We start from the raw sequence: 17929 nt of genomic DNA on the forward strand, positions 1-17929 counted from the left end.
TCTGTGTGCCCTCTTCCATCACATCATCTTGCTTTTCACCCTCACCAGTTGCACTCCTCCACCATCTCTTCTTACTCTCACCTATTGCTTCCGTCTTCACCGGCTGTACTACTCTTTCAGAACTTGGTACCTCACCCATTACTCTCGGCTATGAGAGGTACTTCCTCGCACCTGTTTTTCTCCACCTTCACCTTTTAGTTTTCCACCAGTAAAGAGCCTTCATTTCACCTGGTGTTTTGCTCCCTCACATGTTGCTCTAACCATCACCTGTTGCTCGTCTCTCACCTGTTGCACTCCTCCACAAGCGCCTCGCGCTCCTCCTTGCTCGGGTTCTTCTGCCTCTCGTAGGCGTGGAACAGGATCTGCTGCGACGCCGGCCCCCACTTGAAGCGGTTCCTCCTCGCCTTCTTGGTTGGGAGCTCCTCCCCATCGGGCTCCTCGCTCATCATTCCCTGTCCTGCATGGGTGAACTCTGGGAAACATAGGAGGCAGGCCGCTGTTAGCGACAGCGCTCATGCAGTACACTTGGGGGAAGCTGGGCAGAACTCCTGGGGACATTGAGGGTGCTGAACAAATACTACTGGAGGCCACTGGACACAAACTCCTATCAGGTACCACAGGACACACTCTGCAATCAGGAGCTCTTACATGCAAAATCCTACCAGGTGGCCAAAGACATACGCTGCAGTCAGAGGCTCTTGGATACATACATCAATCAGAAGCACCAAGACACACATTGTAATCAGGGGCACCTGGATACAAACTCCTTTCAGGTGCCCCAAGACACACACTGGAATCAGGAGCTCCTAGATGCAAACTCCTAGTAGGGGCCCCAAGACACACACTGCAATTGGAAGCTCCTACATGCAAACTCCTTTCAGGTGCCCCAAGACACACACTGGAATCAGGAGAACCTAGATGCAAACTCCTATTAGAGACCCCAAGACACACACTACAATCAGGGGCACTTAGATACAAACTCCTATCTGTGGCCCCTAGACACACACTGCAATCAGGAGCTCCTATATACAAACTCTTATCGGGGGCCACAAGAGAGACACTGCAATCAGAGGCACCTATATACAAACTCCTATCAGAAGCCATAAGAGAAACACTGAAATCAGGACTCCTAGATATAAACTCCGATCAGGGACCCCAAGACAAACAGTGCATTCAGGAGCTCCTAAATGCAAACTCCTATCAGAAGCCACAAGACACACACTGCAATCAGGAGCACCTAGATACAAACTCCTATCAAGGTCCCAAAGACACACACTGCAATCAGGAGCACCTAGATACAAACTCCTATCAGGGGCCACAAGACACACACTGCAATCAGGAGCACCTAGATACAAACTCCTATCAAGGTCCGAAAGACACACACTGCAATCAGGAGCACCTAGATACAAACTCCTATCAAGGGCCCAAAGACACACACTGCAATCAGGAGCACCTAGATACAAACTCCTATCAGGGGCCACAAGACACACACTGCAATCAGGAGCACCTAGATACAAACTCCTATCAAGGGCCCAAAGACACAAACTGCAATCAGGAGCTCCTAGATACAAACTCCTATCAGGGGCCACAAGACACACACTACAATCAGGAGCTCCAAGATTTTAAAGTCCTATCAGGGGCCCCTAGACACACACTGCAATCAGGAGCTCCTAGATTCCAAAGTCCTATCAGGGGCCACAAGACACACACTGCAATCAGGAGCACCTAGATACAAACTCCTATCAAGGGCCCAAAGACACATACTGAAATCAGGGGCACCTAGATACAAACTCCTATCAGGGGCCCAAAGACACACACTGCAATCAGGAGCTCCTAGATACAAACTCCTATCAGGGGTCCCTAGACACACACTGCAATCAGGAGCACCTAGATACAAACTCCTATCAAGGGCCCAAAGACACACACTGCAATCAGGAGCACCAAGATACAAACTCCTATCAAGGGCCCAAAGACACACACTGCAATCAGGAGCACCTAGATACAAACTACTATCAGAAGCCATAAGAGAAACACTGAAATCAGGGGCACTTAGATGCAAGCTCCGATCAGAAGCCACAAGACACACACTGCAATCAGGACTCCTAGATACAAACTCCGATCAGGGACCCCAAGACAAACAGTGCATTCAGGAGCTCCTAAATGCAAACTCCTATCAGAAGCCACAAGACACACACTGCAATCAGGAGCACCTAGATACAAACTCATATCAAGGTCCCAAAGACACACACTGCAATCAGGAGCTCCTAGATACAAACTCCTATCAGGGGCCACAAGACACACACTGCAATCAGGAGCACCTAGATACAAACTCCTATCAAGGTCCGAAAGACACACACTGCAATCAGGAGCACCTAGATACAAACTCCTATCAAGGGCCCAAAGACACACACTGCAATCAGGAGCACCTAGATACAAACTACTATCAGAAGCCATAAGAGAAACACTGAAATCAGGGGCACTTAGATGCAAGCTCCGATCAGAAGCCACAAGACACACACTGCAATCAGGACTCCTAGATACAAACTCCGATCAGGGACCCCAAGACAAACAGTGCATTCAGGAGCTCCTAAATGCAAACTCCTATCAGAAGCCACAAGACACACACTGCAATCAGGAGCACCTAGATACAAACTCCTATCAAGGTCCCAAAGACACACACTGCAATCAGGAGCTCCTAGATACAAACTCCTATCAGGGGCCACAAGACACACACTGCAATCAGGAGCACCAAGATACAAACTCTTATCAGAAGCCACAAGACACACACTGCAATCAGGAGCTCCTAGATTTCAAAGTCCTATCAGGGGCCACAAGACACACACTGCAATCAAGAGCACCTAGATACAAACTCCTATTAAGGGCCCAAAGACACACACTGCAATCAGGAGATCCTAGATACAAACTCCTATCAGGGGCCCCTAGACACACACTGCAATCAGGAGCACCTAGATATAAACTCCTATCAAGGGCCCAAAGACACAAACTGCAATCAGGAGCTCCTAGATACAAACTCCTATCAGGGGCCACAAGACACACACTGCAATCAGCGAGCCCTAGTGAGCCCCTCTTACGCCGGCTCCACCTTCCTTCTGTGACACTATACCCTCTTCATACTGATGGTCCTCCTGTGATCCCGTGTTCATCTTGTGTTGGATGTTCCTACCTGTGAACCATGTCTTGTGTAGTGTACTCTTCTCTTCTGGCCATGTACCCCTCTTGTGTAGGGTACTCTTCTCCTCTTCTGGCCATGTCCCCCTCTTATGATGTCTCTGCCTGTGACCCCTTGGGGTGAATCCCATCATGTTGAGAAAACCTAGTCTGTTCCTATGTAAGATGGCGACACCAACCTCTCTCCATGAGATGTCATCCCAGCACACTTTTTACAAGGTCCCTCTTGCCCAGGGTGTATCCCACCCTCTCCTTCCGTTCCTCCATACTTACGCTTGGCGATCTCCCGCTGCTTCCCGACGTACCAGGCGTAGAGGGCAGCCCTCTTCTGCGTCTTCATGGGGGTGCCCTTGTTGAGGTGCTGGGAGAGGTGGGACTGGTTGAGGCCCGTGGTGTCCACCACCTCACGCTGTGGGATGTTGTGCTGCTGCAGGTAGGACTTCACCAGCTTCGCCACCCTCCACGGGTCTTCCCTGGCAGGACACAAATCCTCCTATTGAAAGATTGCAGTTCTGGGCGTTTACACGTATGCACGCAGATCTACGCACATACACATGCACGCACATTGCCATGTTAATCAATTTATCCTCCATGCATACCTTTGTACTTTAGTTAAACACACACACAACTATTCACGTGGAGACACATAGGGTGCTTTTTTCACCTGTTTAGTATAGTAGACTTCTGCACGCACACAACAATTCTATTCAATATACTGTGTACGCATACCTCATATTCTAACCAAATTTATCACAAATAGGGGCTATTCACAAACGTGACTAACACTTGTAAGAAATTTTAAAGTGTAGTCATTTAATAAAGTAATTTACTCTTACACTTTTTAGTTACTTTACTGCTTTTAGATATTTACAAAATGTGGTTGTAAAGTCGCTCAAATTGTAGACTTACACATCTCCACTGAAAAAGGGGGTGGTACTAAATTTAGAAGTTTAAGTTACTACTGCCAAAAACAAACAGTAATACGTCCAGCACCACACATTGCCAGCCACTGATACTACAACATTTTCCCATAGAACATAATGGAGATAAGGACTTAAAATAACACCATGTTGGAAATAATGGTAACATAAATTAACTTATTTAAAATTGTTGAACTTATAGATAAATATAATTTTATGTTATGAAAAATACCTAAAAAGAATACTTTTTTTATTACAAAATATTTGTAACAATTGTTTTAAATAAAAAAAATGATGTAAGATTCATTTTAATTAAACTATAAGTAAACTACTTTTGTTTAATTCTATACATGGTTTAAAAAAAGTTTAGTTAAACGAGAATAATGCGCTCAGCGTAACATCCATATTCAACACCACAGTACTGTATCAGATGAAAATGGACTGTATATGAAATTGTTCCCCCCATAGAAGACATCAAAAATATATACATTAAAACAACAGTGCATGAGCCCCTCATTTATGGTCATACGGTGAAAATGGAGCATTCTGTGCTCCCCAGGTCTCCCTGGCTCCCACAGCCTGTCCCCATGCTGTTTCAAATGGATCCCTCTGTGTTCCACCCAGGCTCCCCATGTCTTGAAATATTTCTGGGGACATCCTGGTGATAGCTTGATCAGGCGTTCCATTCCCATACAATGGTCCATACCCTTTGCTCAAGCTTCCTCCACATCCTTCCAGGCCCTAGCGATTTCTCTCCTGGCCACAATTAAGCCCAGCCTTAGGAGCACCCTCTGATACTGTGTGCCCCCCAGGTTGTTAGTGATGTGAAGAAGTGTAAGTTTGGGATCCTGGGGGGCAGCCCATCCCAGTACCCCCTTGAGTTTCCTTAGCACAGTTCTCCAGTAGTGGGCCAATCCCGGGCAGTGCCGGAACGTATGAGGAAAATCATCCTGGGGATCACCGCACAATCGGCAGCAACCCTCCGGATTGAGCCCCATGCTGTGAAGTCTAGCTTAGTGAAATATACCCTATGGAGCACCTTTAGGTGAATCTGCCGAAATTGGAAAACTATCACAGCCTCTCTAGAGGCCTCCACCCCCTCTCTCCAATCATTGTCTTCCGCAGGTCCAAGTCTCCCTCCCAAGCTCCCTGAACCCCCACCAGGGGATCTGGCATGTTGCTCAATAGCATTTTATAGACCTCCGTTAACTTATGCTTCCTGAGGTGTGTGAGCAGTATTTTGGCTTCCAATGGGAATAACTCAGGAATAGTGTCTAGTGATTGTATTGTGGGGAGAAAGGCATGCCGAAGCTGTAGATAATGGACAAACTGGGAGCGGTGTAAGTCAAACTCGCCTTTCAGGACCTGCAAAGATTTAAGCGTCCACCCCTGAGCACGACCCCTACCATTGAGATGCCAATAGTACCCCAGCCCAAGAAGCCACCTGCGGCAATCTAGTACCCTGCCATATTGGGGTCTCCAATGTAATGCAGTCCGCCCATCCCACCTTCCTGAGGGCCATTTTCCAAACCACTACCTGCGTAGCAAGTGGAAGAATTGAGGGGATATGCCCCTGTGGAGCACATGAATGAAATCTCGGTCTCCCAACAACCATCCCTCCACAGCATACGTTGGATCCCCAAAGCCTGTGAACCACTATTTATTTACAACCAGCAGATGTACTGCATAGTAGTATAGGAGCACATCCATATATTCCACCCTCAAATGCCGGCCTGCAATCCTTTCCCAGGGCTATGTGGAGCATTCGCCTTTCCAGAGCAGCAACCTAATCTGCACATTGATTCACTTAAAGAAGCCATTTTTTATCAGGAAGAGGTGGTTCTGCAGATGAAACTGGAGACATGGGAGGGAGACCATCTTGAAGAAGGCTGAGTATCTCAAAAGAGAGAAAGGAAAAGCGGACCAAAACTTGACATCACGTCCTAGATGCACAAAGTGCGGCACCAAATTCTGTTCATGGGAGCATATTGTGTCGGCAGTGACTTAAATTCCAAGGTATTTAAACCCGCGAGGAAGGACCTGTAACTCGGCCGCTCATGGCATGGCCGCAGGGCACGGAGGATTAGGGTAGACCATTGATTCGCGAGCATTCAGCAGATGGCCAGAATACGATCCATATATGTTCAGAATCCCGAGCGCCCTGGGCCCAAGACATCTGGGTTAGCCAGAAACAGGAGAACATCATCGGCATATAACAAGATCTTAACACAAACACCCTCTGATCACTGGAAACCTTCAAGGAGATGGTCGACCCGCACCCAAGCCGCCAGGGGCTCTATCGCCAATGCGAAGAGTAAAGGTGAAAGGGGGCAACCCGGACGGGTGCCCCGCTCGACTGGCAACCAATCCTATGCCACTCCCCTGACCCATTCCAAGGCCATCAAGCCAGTATAGAGAAGCCGAACGTACCATATAAATTTGGGGCCAAAGCTGACTCTGGACAAAAGTTCAAAAAGAAATGCCCAATCCACCGAGTCGAAGGCTTTCTGGAAGTCGATGGACTGAGGGGTTCTGTGGCCAAGTTGTGAATCACTCAAGGCTAATGCATTGTGCACCCTTCGAAGGTTGTGCCGAGTGGCACTCTGGGCCATGAATCAGGACTGGGCTAGGGAGATGACTTCTCCATGAGCAGGACACTGCAAGCACAGTCCTTTCATTCGCTGCCCATAGGAACAGCAGGTGCCGGCCAACTTCAATAAAGCCTCTTCTTTTACCAGTTCCGGGGTCAACAGTGCAGTCCTTCTTCAGTCCTCTTCTCCAGTCCAGGCACGATCTGGGTTCTGGTTTCCAGGGATGCCCGTTTTATGCTCAGTAAGTGTTCTGAAGGGAGGTCACGGTCACCAGCCAGTAGGCTTCTTGGTTTTCACCCCCCTGATGACAACTTCTTATGAAGTGTGGCATGGCATCTAGGTATCCCAGAGTGCTCTATTCTGCCACTTCAAAGATGATAGAACCCCTCTCTTGGTATGTGGCGATCAGTAGCCAACCCTAGAGGTGTGGCCATCTGGGGGCTACACGCAGATGGAAAAAACTGTTTTACAGTGTTTCCCCCTCTCTGTCCCTGATACCAACCTATCTACTCAGACAAAAGAGCAGCCCCTCTCAAGTGTGGTTACCATTTGCCCTTCAAATGGGGCTTCCCCTTTAAAGCTCGCCATTTGGGCCAACACCCCATGTGGCATCCTGCCAGGAGGAGGTACAAGTCCTCCTGGGGCAGGCCTCTATTGTTACTTGTTCTGAGCGCCATTGACACGTCTCCCCAGGGGGGCTGAAGGCTGTCTAGTGGCCATCCTCAGCAAACCACTGTAAAACAGGGCAACAGTGGGCAACTATCTAAAAGTTGCGTTTGGTAACCAAAGGCCATATGTGTGAACACAATTTCCCATAGGCACAGAATGGGTAAAACCCTTTGATACATCTGGCCCCAAATACATTAATTTCCAATAGGGCATCAGGTCGGGCTTAATGTTATGATTTTTTTGATACCTTGAAGTACCAACTTTGGCAGTCCCATTTTGATGTTAGCACAGCTGAGTTGTCGATGTGTAGTTCTGTACTTGCCACAGGGGCTATCAGTCTCCATCATAGTAAAATAATTACACCTGCCATAGGACTCGATAGGCTTTTTGTAGGGGTGAATTACACCTATTAAAACGGGAGTGTTGGCTTTGCCGTTGCTTAAAATGGAAAGTTGAGTTCGCAGTTTTACTCAGGGTGGTACAATAAGAGCAGCAATCCCTAGGGGATGCCCTAACTTAAAGGCCCTGGGTACCTCTGGTACCATATCCTAGAGACTTAGACGCAAGTTAGCTAAAGCCAATTGGATATCGGCCAATTAAACATACAGGTTTTAAGGGTCAGGGCACTGGAATTGAGGTCTGGTTGGCAGACCTCAGTGCACTCTCAGAGTCGAAAAACCAGCAGCATCAGTGCAAAACTTTGGGGGAGAACTTACAAAAAGAGTAATTTCTTTGCGGCAGATTATTGGGTTTGAATCTCAAGAAGGTGACAAGTGCATGCCACAGTCTTGGGCTCTGCAGTCATGGGGATGATTGCTTCATCAGTTTGAAATTGCATTGAAGGTAGGCTGTTAGCAGATGAGCGGAGGTTCTAATGTGTTGTCTAGTCGTGGGGCTGATTGCACATATTGGGGTCTTTTTCCTGGAAGGCTTTGTGGACAGAACAGAGAACTTCATTCTGGCTTCGACTGGTAGCTAGAGAAGGCTTTCAGAGCAGGCCTGATGTGATCTGGCTTGTGAAGGATAGTGCACATTAGGCTGCCTGGTTTTGAACCCATTTTAACCTGGCGATAATTGGTTTTGGGAGGGGGAGGCAGTGTATATGATGTTGCGTCAGTTCAGCTGTGACTGGTTAAGGGCTCTTGTCAGTTCCAATTAATCGTCAGTTAGTAGTTAATGGAGTTGGGAGAGTTGGAAGGTGATGCCTTGACCACAGCATTGACGTGTGAAGCAAAAAACAGATCTATATCAAAATGCATCCCCAGGGTCCGGGCTTTTGGGGTGGCTGAAGGAGGGGCCAGGCATACTTTGCACATTGCACAAATTTCAATGGAGGCTCTATAATACATGAATCATGCACATTGCACATATGGTCAGTGTTGCACTGTTAAAATATCAATGTAGCATGTTTATTACTAGAGAAAATTATGAACATAGCATAAGTACAGAGACTGGGGGGAAGCATGATTCCACATCGCTGTAGACTGAACCGACCCAGGAAAAAGTCAGTAAGAATCTGTTTCTAGACAAGACTGCCTGTGGCGGTGTGGGAAAGCATTACGGAAGCGATTCACATTGTTTTTTGTAGGTGTAAGTGTGAACGTAGAACTGCCAAAAACAGGATGTCTGCATTGATGATATCTAAACTGATTCACAGAATAAAGATAGAAGTAGTTTCTGTCTTGTATTATTCTACTGATGAAGAAATATCCTTGTATTTAAGGATTTTCACATGCCCAAATAAAGGTTAGTTGTAGGAAAGGGAAGGCTAGTGGTGTTTCGGCGTGAGGAACAGGGGTACATAAGATCATGTGATTACACACAAAGTCAGGTCTGTGGCAGTGTTTAAAACGCTATTGTGTGCCATTTCCTATCCTAGATTCTCACAGGGAAGACAGTAAGGGGCCGATCAGGATAGCGGTTTTTCCGCATCCTCGGGGCCGGCGGAAGCCACCGCCGGCCCCGAGGATGCGGAAAAACCGCAGCGGACTGACCAAGGACCCACCGCCACATTAGGATGGCTGGTGGGTCCTGGTTTCCGTCCGCAGCTTTTCCGCCGCGGTTGGCTTACAACCGCGGCGGAAAAGCTCTAATATGGTGACGGTGTCTCTCAGACACCGTCCACCATATTAGGATGGGCAGTGAATTATGCTTTTCCGCGGCGCGTTTCCCGCCGTGGAAAAGCATACGGAACTTCACTGCGGGGGCCCGTTGCGGGCCCCCTAGGTGAAGGGGGGGTGGAGGGTGCACATGGGGGGTACCTATGGTACCCCCCTGCATTTGCATGCAGAAAGCGGCAGGCACCGCACGGTGCCTGCCTCTTTCTGCATGCAAAAGCAATGCGTGCATTTTTAACATTGCCGCGGGTGCAGCTTGAAGCTGCACCCGCCGCAATGTTAAAAATAGAGGATGTGACCGCCAGGGTGGCGGTCACATCCTAATTGCACAGGAGGGAACTCCGCATGCCCATGCGGAGGTTCCCTCCTGCTCTGGGGTCGCGGACGGACGCAAGTCCGTCCGCGATCCTGATCGGCCCCTAAGTGTGTTTCCATGGTGACATGGTCTAGACAGAGGAAGCTGGTCCTGTAGAAGCCAAGATTAGATGACCTACTGAAATACAATGGTTTTAGGCGACCCTCCGTCATTATAGAACATTTAGGAACACTGAGCACCCCAGTCCATTGGCAGTCTTCCACAAATCTTCACCGACAACACCAAGGCACCTCCAACCAATTTACAAAGATTTGGGGGCACATGCATCAAAGGTTTTTGCGATCGCAAACGGTGCGATTCGCAAAAATCATCCGTTTGCAATCGCAAATTGGCCTTTGGAGATGCATGAAAGTGTTTCCTATGCGCAATTTAAGAATTTGCAATCGTTTGCAAAAATCCTAAATTGCAATTGCATGTAAAGAATCGCAATTCGCGATTCCTCAAATGCAATGCTAGAAGCACTTTCAAATAGTGATTTTGCTATTTGGGACCGCAAATACAGACAAATCAAACTTGTCTGTAATTTACAAAAACTTTGAAAAATGCAATTTTTAGAGTTTTAGATTACACACACACATGCCCTTGGGGCATGTGTGTTGGCAACATGGGTGCACACCACAATTTCAGGGGTGCAACAGGGTGTCATGTTGACACCCTTGAAATTGCATGAGCAATTTTCGAGTACCTACTGGTACTCGCAAATTGCACATGCAATCTCCAATTCATTCCTAGGGGACAGTAGACCCATAGGAATGAATGGGACAGCATTCCTTAATTGCGACTTGCAAATCCTTAATTGCGATTCCTTAATAATCTCAATTAAGGAATGCAAAAGCCTACCTTGATGCATGTGCCAGTTGGTTTTCTGGAGCAGTTTGAAATGAAGATGTGAATTTGAGTGGTTTATCTTCTGCAAGCATTAAGGAGTTTGCAAAGTTTAAAAAACTAAATTGTTGGTCGAAAAAATCCCCCTAATGCATGCTTCACAAGGAAACGAATCCTGCAAAAGTGACTTTCATAGGGGAAAAAAATGCACAAAATTAGATTTTGTGGGGGAAAATTCTTCCTTCATTTTTTTCCCAGGAATTTCACCTGCCCATTAAGTTTTGGAAAGCTGAGAAAGTATGCATGCATTGCGAAATTTGTAAACTCCCAAAAAGTTTGCAGATGGAAATTCAGATTTCGCCCACTTGATGTGAAGCCATGTTAATCACCCCTCGGGTGTCTCTCTCGAAACTTGTATGTAAGAAGAGCCTTTATTGATAATTATGCACACACTGGTGGTACATGTGATGTAACACACAAACTCAAGTGCAGGCAAACGCATGCACACACACAGACTGTAAATCAGCTTCTTGGCTTCCAGAAGATGCTCAAAACCTGATCATTCCAGAATATCTCCCTTCTGAAGCTTCTGTGCCGCACTATCAGCTCTGGAATGCCCACGGGTAGCTAAGCGCTCTATAAGTGCTTCATAGGATAGAATAGAAGAGAAAAGAACAGACGCATACACACACAGACAGCACCTCCCTGGATGCGTCTTCGCGTTAAATTTTGCTTTTGCACGCACCACGGGGATGGGCAGGTGAACAGTCATTCCCTAAATCAGGATAAATTGAATTTTTCAAATGCAAACTAAGTTTACTATGTTGGATAATGTTGTAGTTGAATTTGCGAGGAATTCAAGAAGGACTCGTTATAGTAGGAGTATTAAGTGGAATAACTTGCCAGGATGGTGCATTTTCTATTTCCGGGTTGGGACACGTAGGGGACTGTTCCCTCGTGTAACGGAGGCGATGGGGACGGTTGAGAGGGAAAATCGTTTCCTTGTGGAAAACAAAGTGAAATCTGCAAATGCACCACCGCATGATGTACGCTTGTAAATTTTCCCTGAATTCAAGAAAAGCAATTTTTGGAAGTTATATCACAAAACTGATATCCACAAATTTCGCACACGTGCGGGTCTACCTCCCGGATTCTTTGTGAATTCCCCAAAAAGTTGGAATAGCGCTCAGACATAGACAGATACCCACGGACATCCATAAATGAACTTTTGAAGCAGTCCTCTGTGAATCGGGACCTTAGATCATGTGCTCAAATAAAAGTAGAAAAACTGAGAGTAACGACCTATTAGTTGTTGTACTCATAGAAAGCTCTTTAGGATGGATAGATGCCCCGTAAAAGGAGCGCGAAGCCCCCCGACTCGCCAAGTTAGTTCCTTTCACGTTGCACCCCCAGAATAGAACTGCGCCTCGTAGATAATTCTAGAGCGGCAGGTGCTGCCAGCAGGGGGAGCACGTGGCTCTGTTTACCCACTTCCTTACTCTTATCCCGGAGGATTCTGGGCCTGGCTCGCGTTTGTAATCTCGGTTCTCTGCTACGTCATTTCCTCTATACTCCACCTGTTTCCCAACCTCTCTCTGGCTCTGTCCTTGCTGCCCTCACTCTGTCTCCGCCCCCTTTTGCTCTATCTCTCAGCTTTATTGACTCTCAGAGGTGGTGAACAGTTGCAGAGATAAGGCGCTAATTTGAGGCCAAAGTCTGCCTCTGTGTTTTAAAGGCAAACAATGTCATCTGTTCTTGTTTCTAGAAGTGGGGGGAGGCGGGAAGAAAGAGAAGAAAACTGAATGGGGGGAGCGGACTGGACACCCACCCCCTGTTTTTCTGATGGGAGCAGGAGGGCGTTTGTTGGCTCATAAAATCTATATCCGATGCTGCAGGTGTAAGGTTATATAATGACAGTAGTTCTGCTCGTCTGTCCATACTTGACAAGCTGGCCACCATATTGCCCAACCGTAACCTACAGCTGAGAGCGGTGATGAACACCCATCGCAGGTTCATGGGTTCCAACTTCCATCCCACAAAAGACATAAAAACAGCGCGCTATGACTACTACTGGTGGAGCTACGTAAGGTGTAGAGTGAACGAAGAAACCATGGTAGGAACACTGAGGCGATAGGGTGATTTTATTAGGCTGCTGGTGTTATCGGTGTTTTAAGGTGGGTTCATTCCAGGTAGTGTCATGGAGGGTTTAGGTAATGTGGGCATGGCATGGCTGGAGTGTTGTGAAGCAACTTGACAAAACAGTGATAACTGTTTGCACTGAGTGGATGTTGTTTGGCATACAGAGTGTTGACTCCAGTACTTAGATTTTGTATGTATGGGGTATTTCTGTGTTGAGAATCCGGCCGAAAGGCTGCGGAGTGCTGTATACGATGAAAGACACAGTCAATATGGGATAAGATGGGTAGCTGGTTTCAGAGAGCAAAAGTGGACTACATCATGATGTAGTGTTCTGTAAAGAGAAGTGCATAACATTTTGTGATATAGTGTAGATGATTGGAACTCGTTGAGTGGAGAAGTGTGGCTCAATGGTTAGAGCGGCAGACCCTGATGCAGAGGTCTAGCCCGGGACCAGCGTTCAATTCCCCGCCTCGGCGGGTCTTGGGCTCAAAAATTCCACGGACCTGATAATTCTCGCTTCGGTGCCTATTCTAATCATGGAGTCCCACTCTGCAACTCTGGGCAATAGCTTGCTTAATCTCCACAACGGCCCCCACATCGCTAAGGATGTCTGGCCTCCACCTTGGGGGTGCCCAGGAGTGGACACCTCACAGGGAAAGCCAGGATGGGTTCCACAGCGGTATTCGTACAAGTGCCTTGAGACCCTTGCAGGTGAGTAGTGCGCTATACAAGTATCAATTTACATTTTTACATTGGACAGAACAGCAGTGTGAGGTTCGTGGGCCAAAAGGGACTTATGCTCATTTCTTGCATCTGTGCCTTTTATGAGCTCATAGTTGTTGGATGCTGTGTTAAGAAGTGGTAAATGCTATCTCTTTCTTGTTGCGTGTTGTGTCGGGGTTGGTTGGTTCCCACATGAGATGTAGGCTGAGTCTTTTACATTGGCTCTGATAAAATAATATGGGAAGGTACTTTGGAATGTATTGGAGTTGTGTTGCGATGCAGTCCGACTAATGGAGACTGGTTGAGTTGAGTGTCCGAACAAAAGATCTGTGGACTTGTTTGGCCTTGAGAGGAGATGGAGAAAGGGTTGTGTGGACTAGTTTTGTTTTGGTTTGAGGTGCAATATGGGTTTGATAGGCTAGGTTTACTCTTGTGTTATGATAGAAAGAGTTATGTGAACTGAATCTTGGTGGGGTGCACTGTGGATTCTCTTGACTTTTCTCTTTTTGTGTTGAGGTGCAAAATGGGTTGGGTGGACTGGCCAAGTCCTGTGTGGGATTGCAATGTGCCTTTGGCCGTGTGTAGCCCAGGGGTAGCTGCAGGGCCTGGCCTGCAGCCAAGTCCTGCTTTTAATTCCCCATATTGGTAGCCAACCCTCCACCACTTACGTTTGGCCGTATCAGCATGGGTTAGCCACTGGGTCAAACATCTGTATTCGGCCAACCCAACACAGACACTCACAACAGTCAATTTATAACAAAAAGATTTTCCAGTCTCGCTGGACTCCCTCTGGAGTCATTGTGGCCACTATGCCCTTCTTCTTCTCTTTTTGTAAAATGTGCCCCCGGCTGGGACCCCCACCACAAGGTCCAGGGGGTCAGGGTAGCCCTACACTGCTCCCTTATATCTTATTTTTTTTTTTTTTCAAGACGCTGGGCTTAGTCCTTGTGCATTCAAGGAAAAAGTTTAGGTGGGTGGACCTATTTTTTGGAAAGTTTTGTGAAGATTTATCAAACAGCACAAAAATTATTAGCAAATAAAAAATGCTCTTTCTATGGTAACTAGGCCCTAAATATAACTACGCAGTGGCAGCTGCCGCTGTGTTGGACTGTTCTTTTTTAATGAGATATATCCTTCATCCATTGGATCGTGTGTTTGTGAAGATATGTATCGTGGGTTTGTGGACTAGATGGGTTTCGTGTTAAAGTGCAATGCAAACAAGAGTGTCTGGTAGGAGGTTAAATATGTGCTCCTAAATAACTTCTGGCGTTTTTGAGATATTATGTAGTCTAACCTGATTGGGTGTAATACTAGGTTGTAATTTGGTGCCTATGAACTGGTTGGGTTTTGTGTTGAGATTTGATTTCTGACTATCCATTGCTGGGTGGTAAGTTGAGACATAGTGTTAGTGGTGTGGTTGGGTCTTCCTTGGAGAAATGGTGCTAGTCATGTGGTAAGCTATGTGTTGTGATTGGGTTTCCTGAGGAAATGCAATGCAAGTTATGTCAGTTGCTCAAGCATTATAATGTAAGTGAACAGTGTGGACATGTTTTCTGAGTTTGGGATACTGATTAGGTCCAAAATGTATATGTGGTGTGAATTATGTAGGCTTGTCTTTCATGAAGATATAGTGTTAGTCTGAGGCATGCGGATTACTTTGACCTTACATATGATGTAATGTGAGTACTGTAGCCTTGGTGCATCCGCCGAGGCGATGTTTTGTGAGTTATGTGGACGCAATGGGTCTTCTCCCTTTAGAGGGGGGTATGGACTGATTAGATCTTCTCGGGAGATCATATCATGTGAGTTATCCAGCTGTTCAGTCTTGGTGGAGAGGTAGAGTGAGTTTTGTTGACAGGTGGGTATTTTTTGAAGATGCAGTGTGATTTGTGTATGTTGGTTGGCTCTTTCAAGTGAGTTATGTAAGTTGTGTGGACGTTGACACTGAGCTGCATCAGTGGTGGTGCTGGTGAGTACCAAGCTGGTAGCTCCTTGTGAGCACTCATCATGGGGATTCAGGAAACAGTGGCAGGTGCTGCACTCACAACTCAGAAAGAGAACTAAAGCCAGTTCAGCCCTGCCTGTTGGTGTGCATGACAGACCCATGGAGGCTGAAGTACCCGGGACTCAGACCAAACAAAAACACGTACCAGCAGAGCTCTGCAAGGAGAGGAGGAGCCAGATATCATATCAAATATTAAAGAAGAGAACAGTGAAATGAGGCATGCTGCATCAACGCTTGGAATTCACCAGCAGGGACTCTGCCACTGCGACTTTTCAGTACAATATTCACAAAAAACACCTGATTAGGTGTTGTGCTTGATTAACTGTGTGGGTAATATTGTCCAGGGATAAGTGGTGCTGAGAAGCAACTGCCTCTGAGGGTGCAGGGTCTAGAAGGTGCAGTGTGGCCTGTGTAGACTGATTGGATTTATGCTCACATCACCAAGGGAACAGTGGACTCTGCTGGGGTTGTGATCAAAGGCATCTAAGGTTCTATGGACTCTTTTGGACTTACAATGAGATGCAATATTGGTTCTTCCGGACAGCTGGATCAGTGCTTTAGAAGCACAAGGACTATGAAGACACCCGCTGTTGTTTGATAATGTGTATTGCGTCTACTGGGAGTGATTTGCTGTGATGCATTAGTTAGGAATCTGTTTGAACATATACAATTTAGAACATAAACAATAGAAACTGTATTAGGTAGTAATGCCATAGGTAGTGGTGAATTCATCCCGATGACTTGCTGGGTCTCCTACTGTAGTGCAGTGCTGGATTTGCAAACTAGTCGTGTGTTTTAGGTGCAGTTTGACACTTTGAAACAGATGGATGTTGTGATGCAACTCTAGTTCTTTTGATTGGTTGTGTGGTATTTGCAGATGACTCCATAACACTCCATGCACCATGAATGGGCATTGTTTTTCAAAACCTTCTGACCTGAAGTTTTAGTCAAATGGTTTAAATGAACTGAGCGAAGACTGCAAGTCCTGGGACACATTAGGTTATTGAATAAAGGACCAGTACTTGAATCGGAGTCCCTGGTGATGAGGGTCCAGATGTACGAAAATGCAATTTTACATTTCCTGAATACAGAGTAGGAATCGCTATTAGGAAATCGCAATTAGGAAATCCGACGCCATTCATACCAACGGGCTAGTTTTGCATTTCCAAAACAGTGATATCCTATTAGGAAATTGCTGTTTTGGAAATATTAAACCAAGGCTGGCAATGGGCATAAGGCCCCCCTTAATGCACCCTAAAAATAGCGGTGCACATAAATAGCAAACATCTGCCCATGGGACATGTGTGTGCTGTATAGCGCTTTAAAAAAAACATCTTGGTGTGCTTTTTTTCAATTACACGTGGTTACCATCGGATTTGAGTCAATGGTAATTGCATTTCCTAAATGCTCATTTTGCATTTGGGAAATGCTTTGTACATGTGCTAAGAAATTTGCAAATGGGAAATCCCTACCTGCCATTTCCTATTTAGGGAATCGCAAAATGCAATTTCAACTAGGTAGAAATCGCATTTTGAGATTCCCTACATAGCCTTTCTACAAAATAAAAGGCTGTTTTGCATTTCTTAATGTACTGAAATTGCGATTCGGCCCGTTCAGAAGTGCAAAAGGCCTTTGTACATCTGGCCCAATGTGCTGTCTAATCGCCCCACTGCTGCCTGCCAGCTTGCTGTGCAGGGCAGTTCCTGACTGGCGGTAGTGTGAAAGGGTACTGTGGCTCGGGTAAGTGTACCGTATGCACTGTAGGGTGTGAGTTCTGGTTTGATCTTAGCTTTGACAAGTATTGTAATTTATATGGGTCAAGGATTGTGGTGGGATGCAGTGACGGTTCTCTGGATTACTTGTATTGATTTTGAGATACACTTTGCGTTCTATGGGATGGTAAAGCCCTATCTAGGGATGTGGTGTACATCTCTTAAGCCGACGTGGTGTTGCACTGCGTTGTAATGTACTGGGTGTTCGTTGTAACACCAAGGTGTTGCGTTAAGACTAAAAACTGGGTTTAGATATGGAATAGGGGTCGATTTGCATGTCTGTAGGGATTCGTTAGAGTGATTGCGGAGTACGTGAATGCTCTGCGCGTTTTGTGGACTATGGATGGAATAGAGATGGGGTGTCGGTTTCATCAACTAGTTTGGCCTCATTTCGAGATGCAGTGTGGTTTTCATTAACTGGTTGAACTCTTCCAAGATGCAGTGTGGTGCCTTGCAATGAAAGTGTTTAGTTGAATTGTGTATCAGCTGTGAAAATGAGCTTGGTTGTGTGTTGTATATGATGAGTCTTGTCTTTAAACACAGTTCTCACTCACATAACTGATTTGGGGCTTGATTTATAATGTGGTGGGTAACCCGCTCGCC

At 46.3% G+C, this 17929-nt stretch overlaps 1 protein-coding gene across 2 annotated transcripts in view; it reads right to left on the reverse strand.

The window, feature by feature from the left end:
* HNF1A (HNF1 homeobox A) overlaps positions 1-17929 on the reverse strand; it is a 105217-nt gene that overhangs the window by 77002 nt on the left and 10286 nt on the right. For both annotated transcript variants that reach the window (XM_086942841.1, XM_086942842.1), the window contains exons 2-3: positions 3463-3662; positions 286-472 (exon numbers count right to left, since the gene is read on the reverse strand). In XM_086942841.1, the coding sequence (XP_086798967.1) occupies positions 286-472; positions 3463-3662 (387 nt within the window). The remainder of the gene's footprint in view (positions 1-285; positions 473-3462; positions 3663-17929) is intronic.

This window comes from Lissotriton vulgaris, chromosome 11 (assembly GCF_964263255.1).
Source record: "Lissotriton vulgaris chromosome 11, aLisVul1.2, whole genome shotgun sequence".
Taxonomy (NCBI): domain Eukaryota; kingdom Metazoa; phylum Chordata; class Amphibia; order Caudata; family Salamandridae; genus Lissotriton; species Lissotriton vulgaris.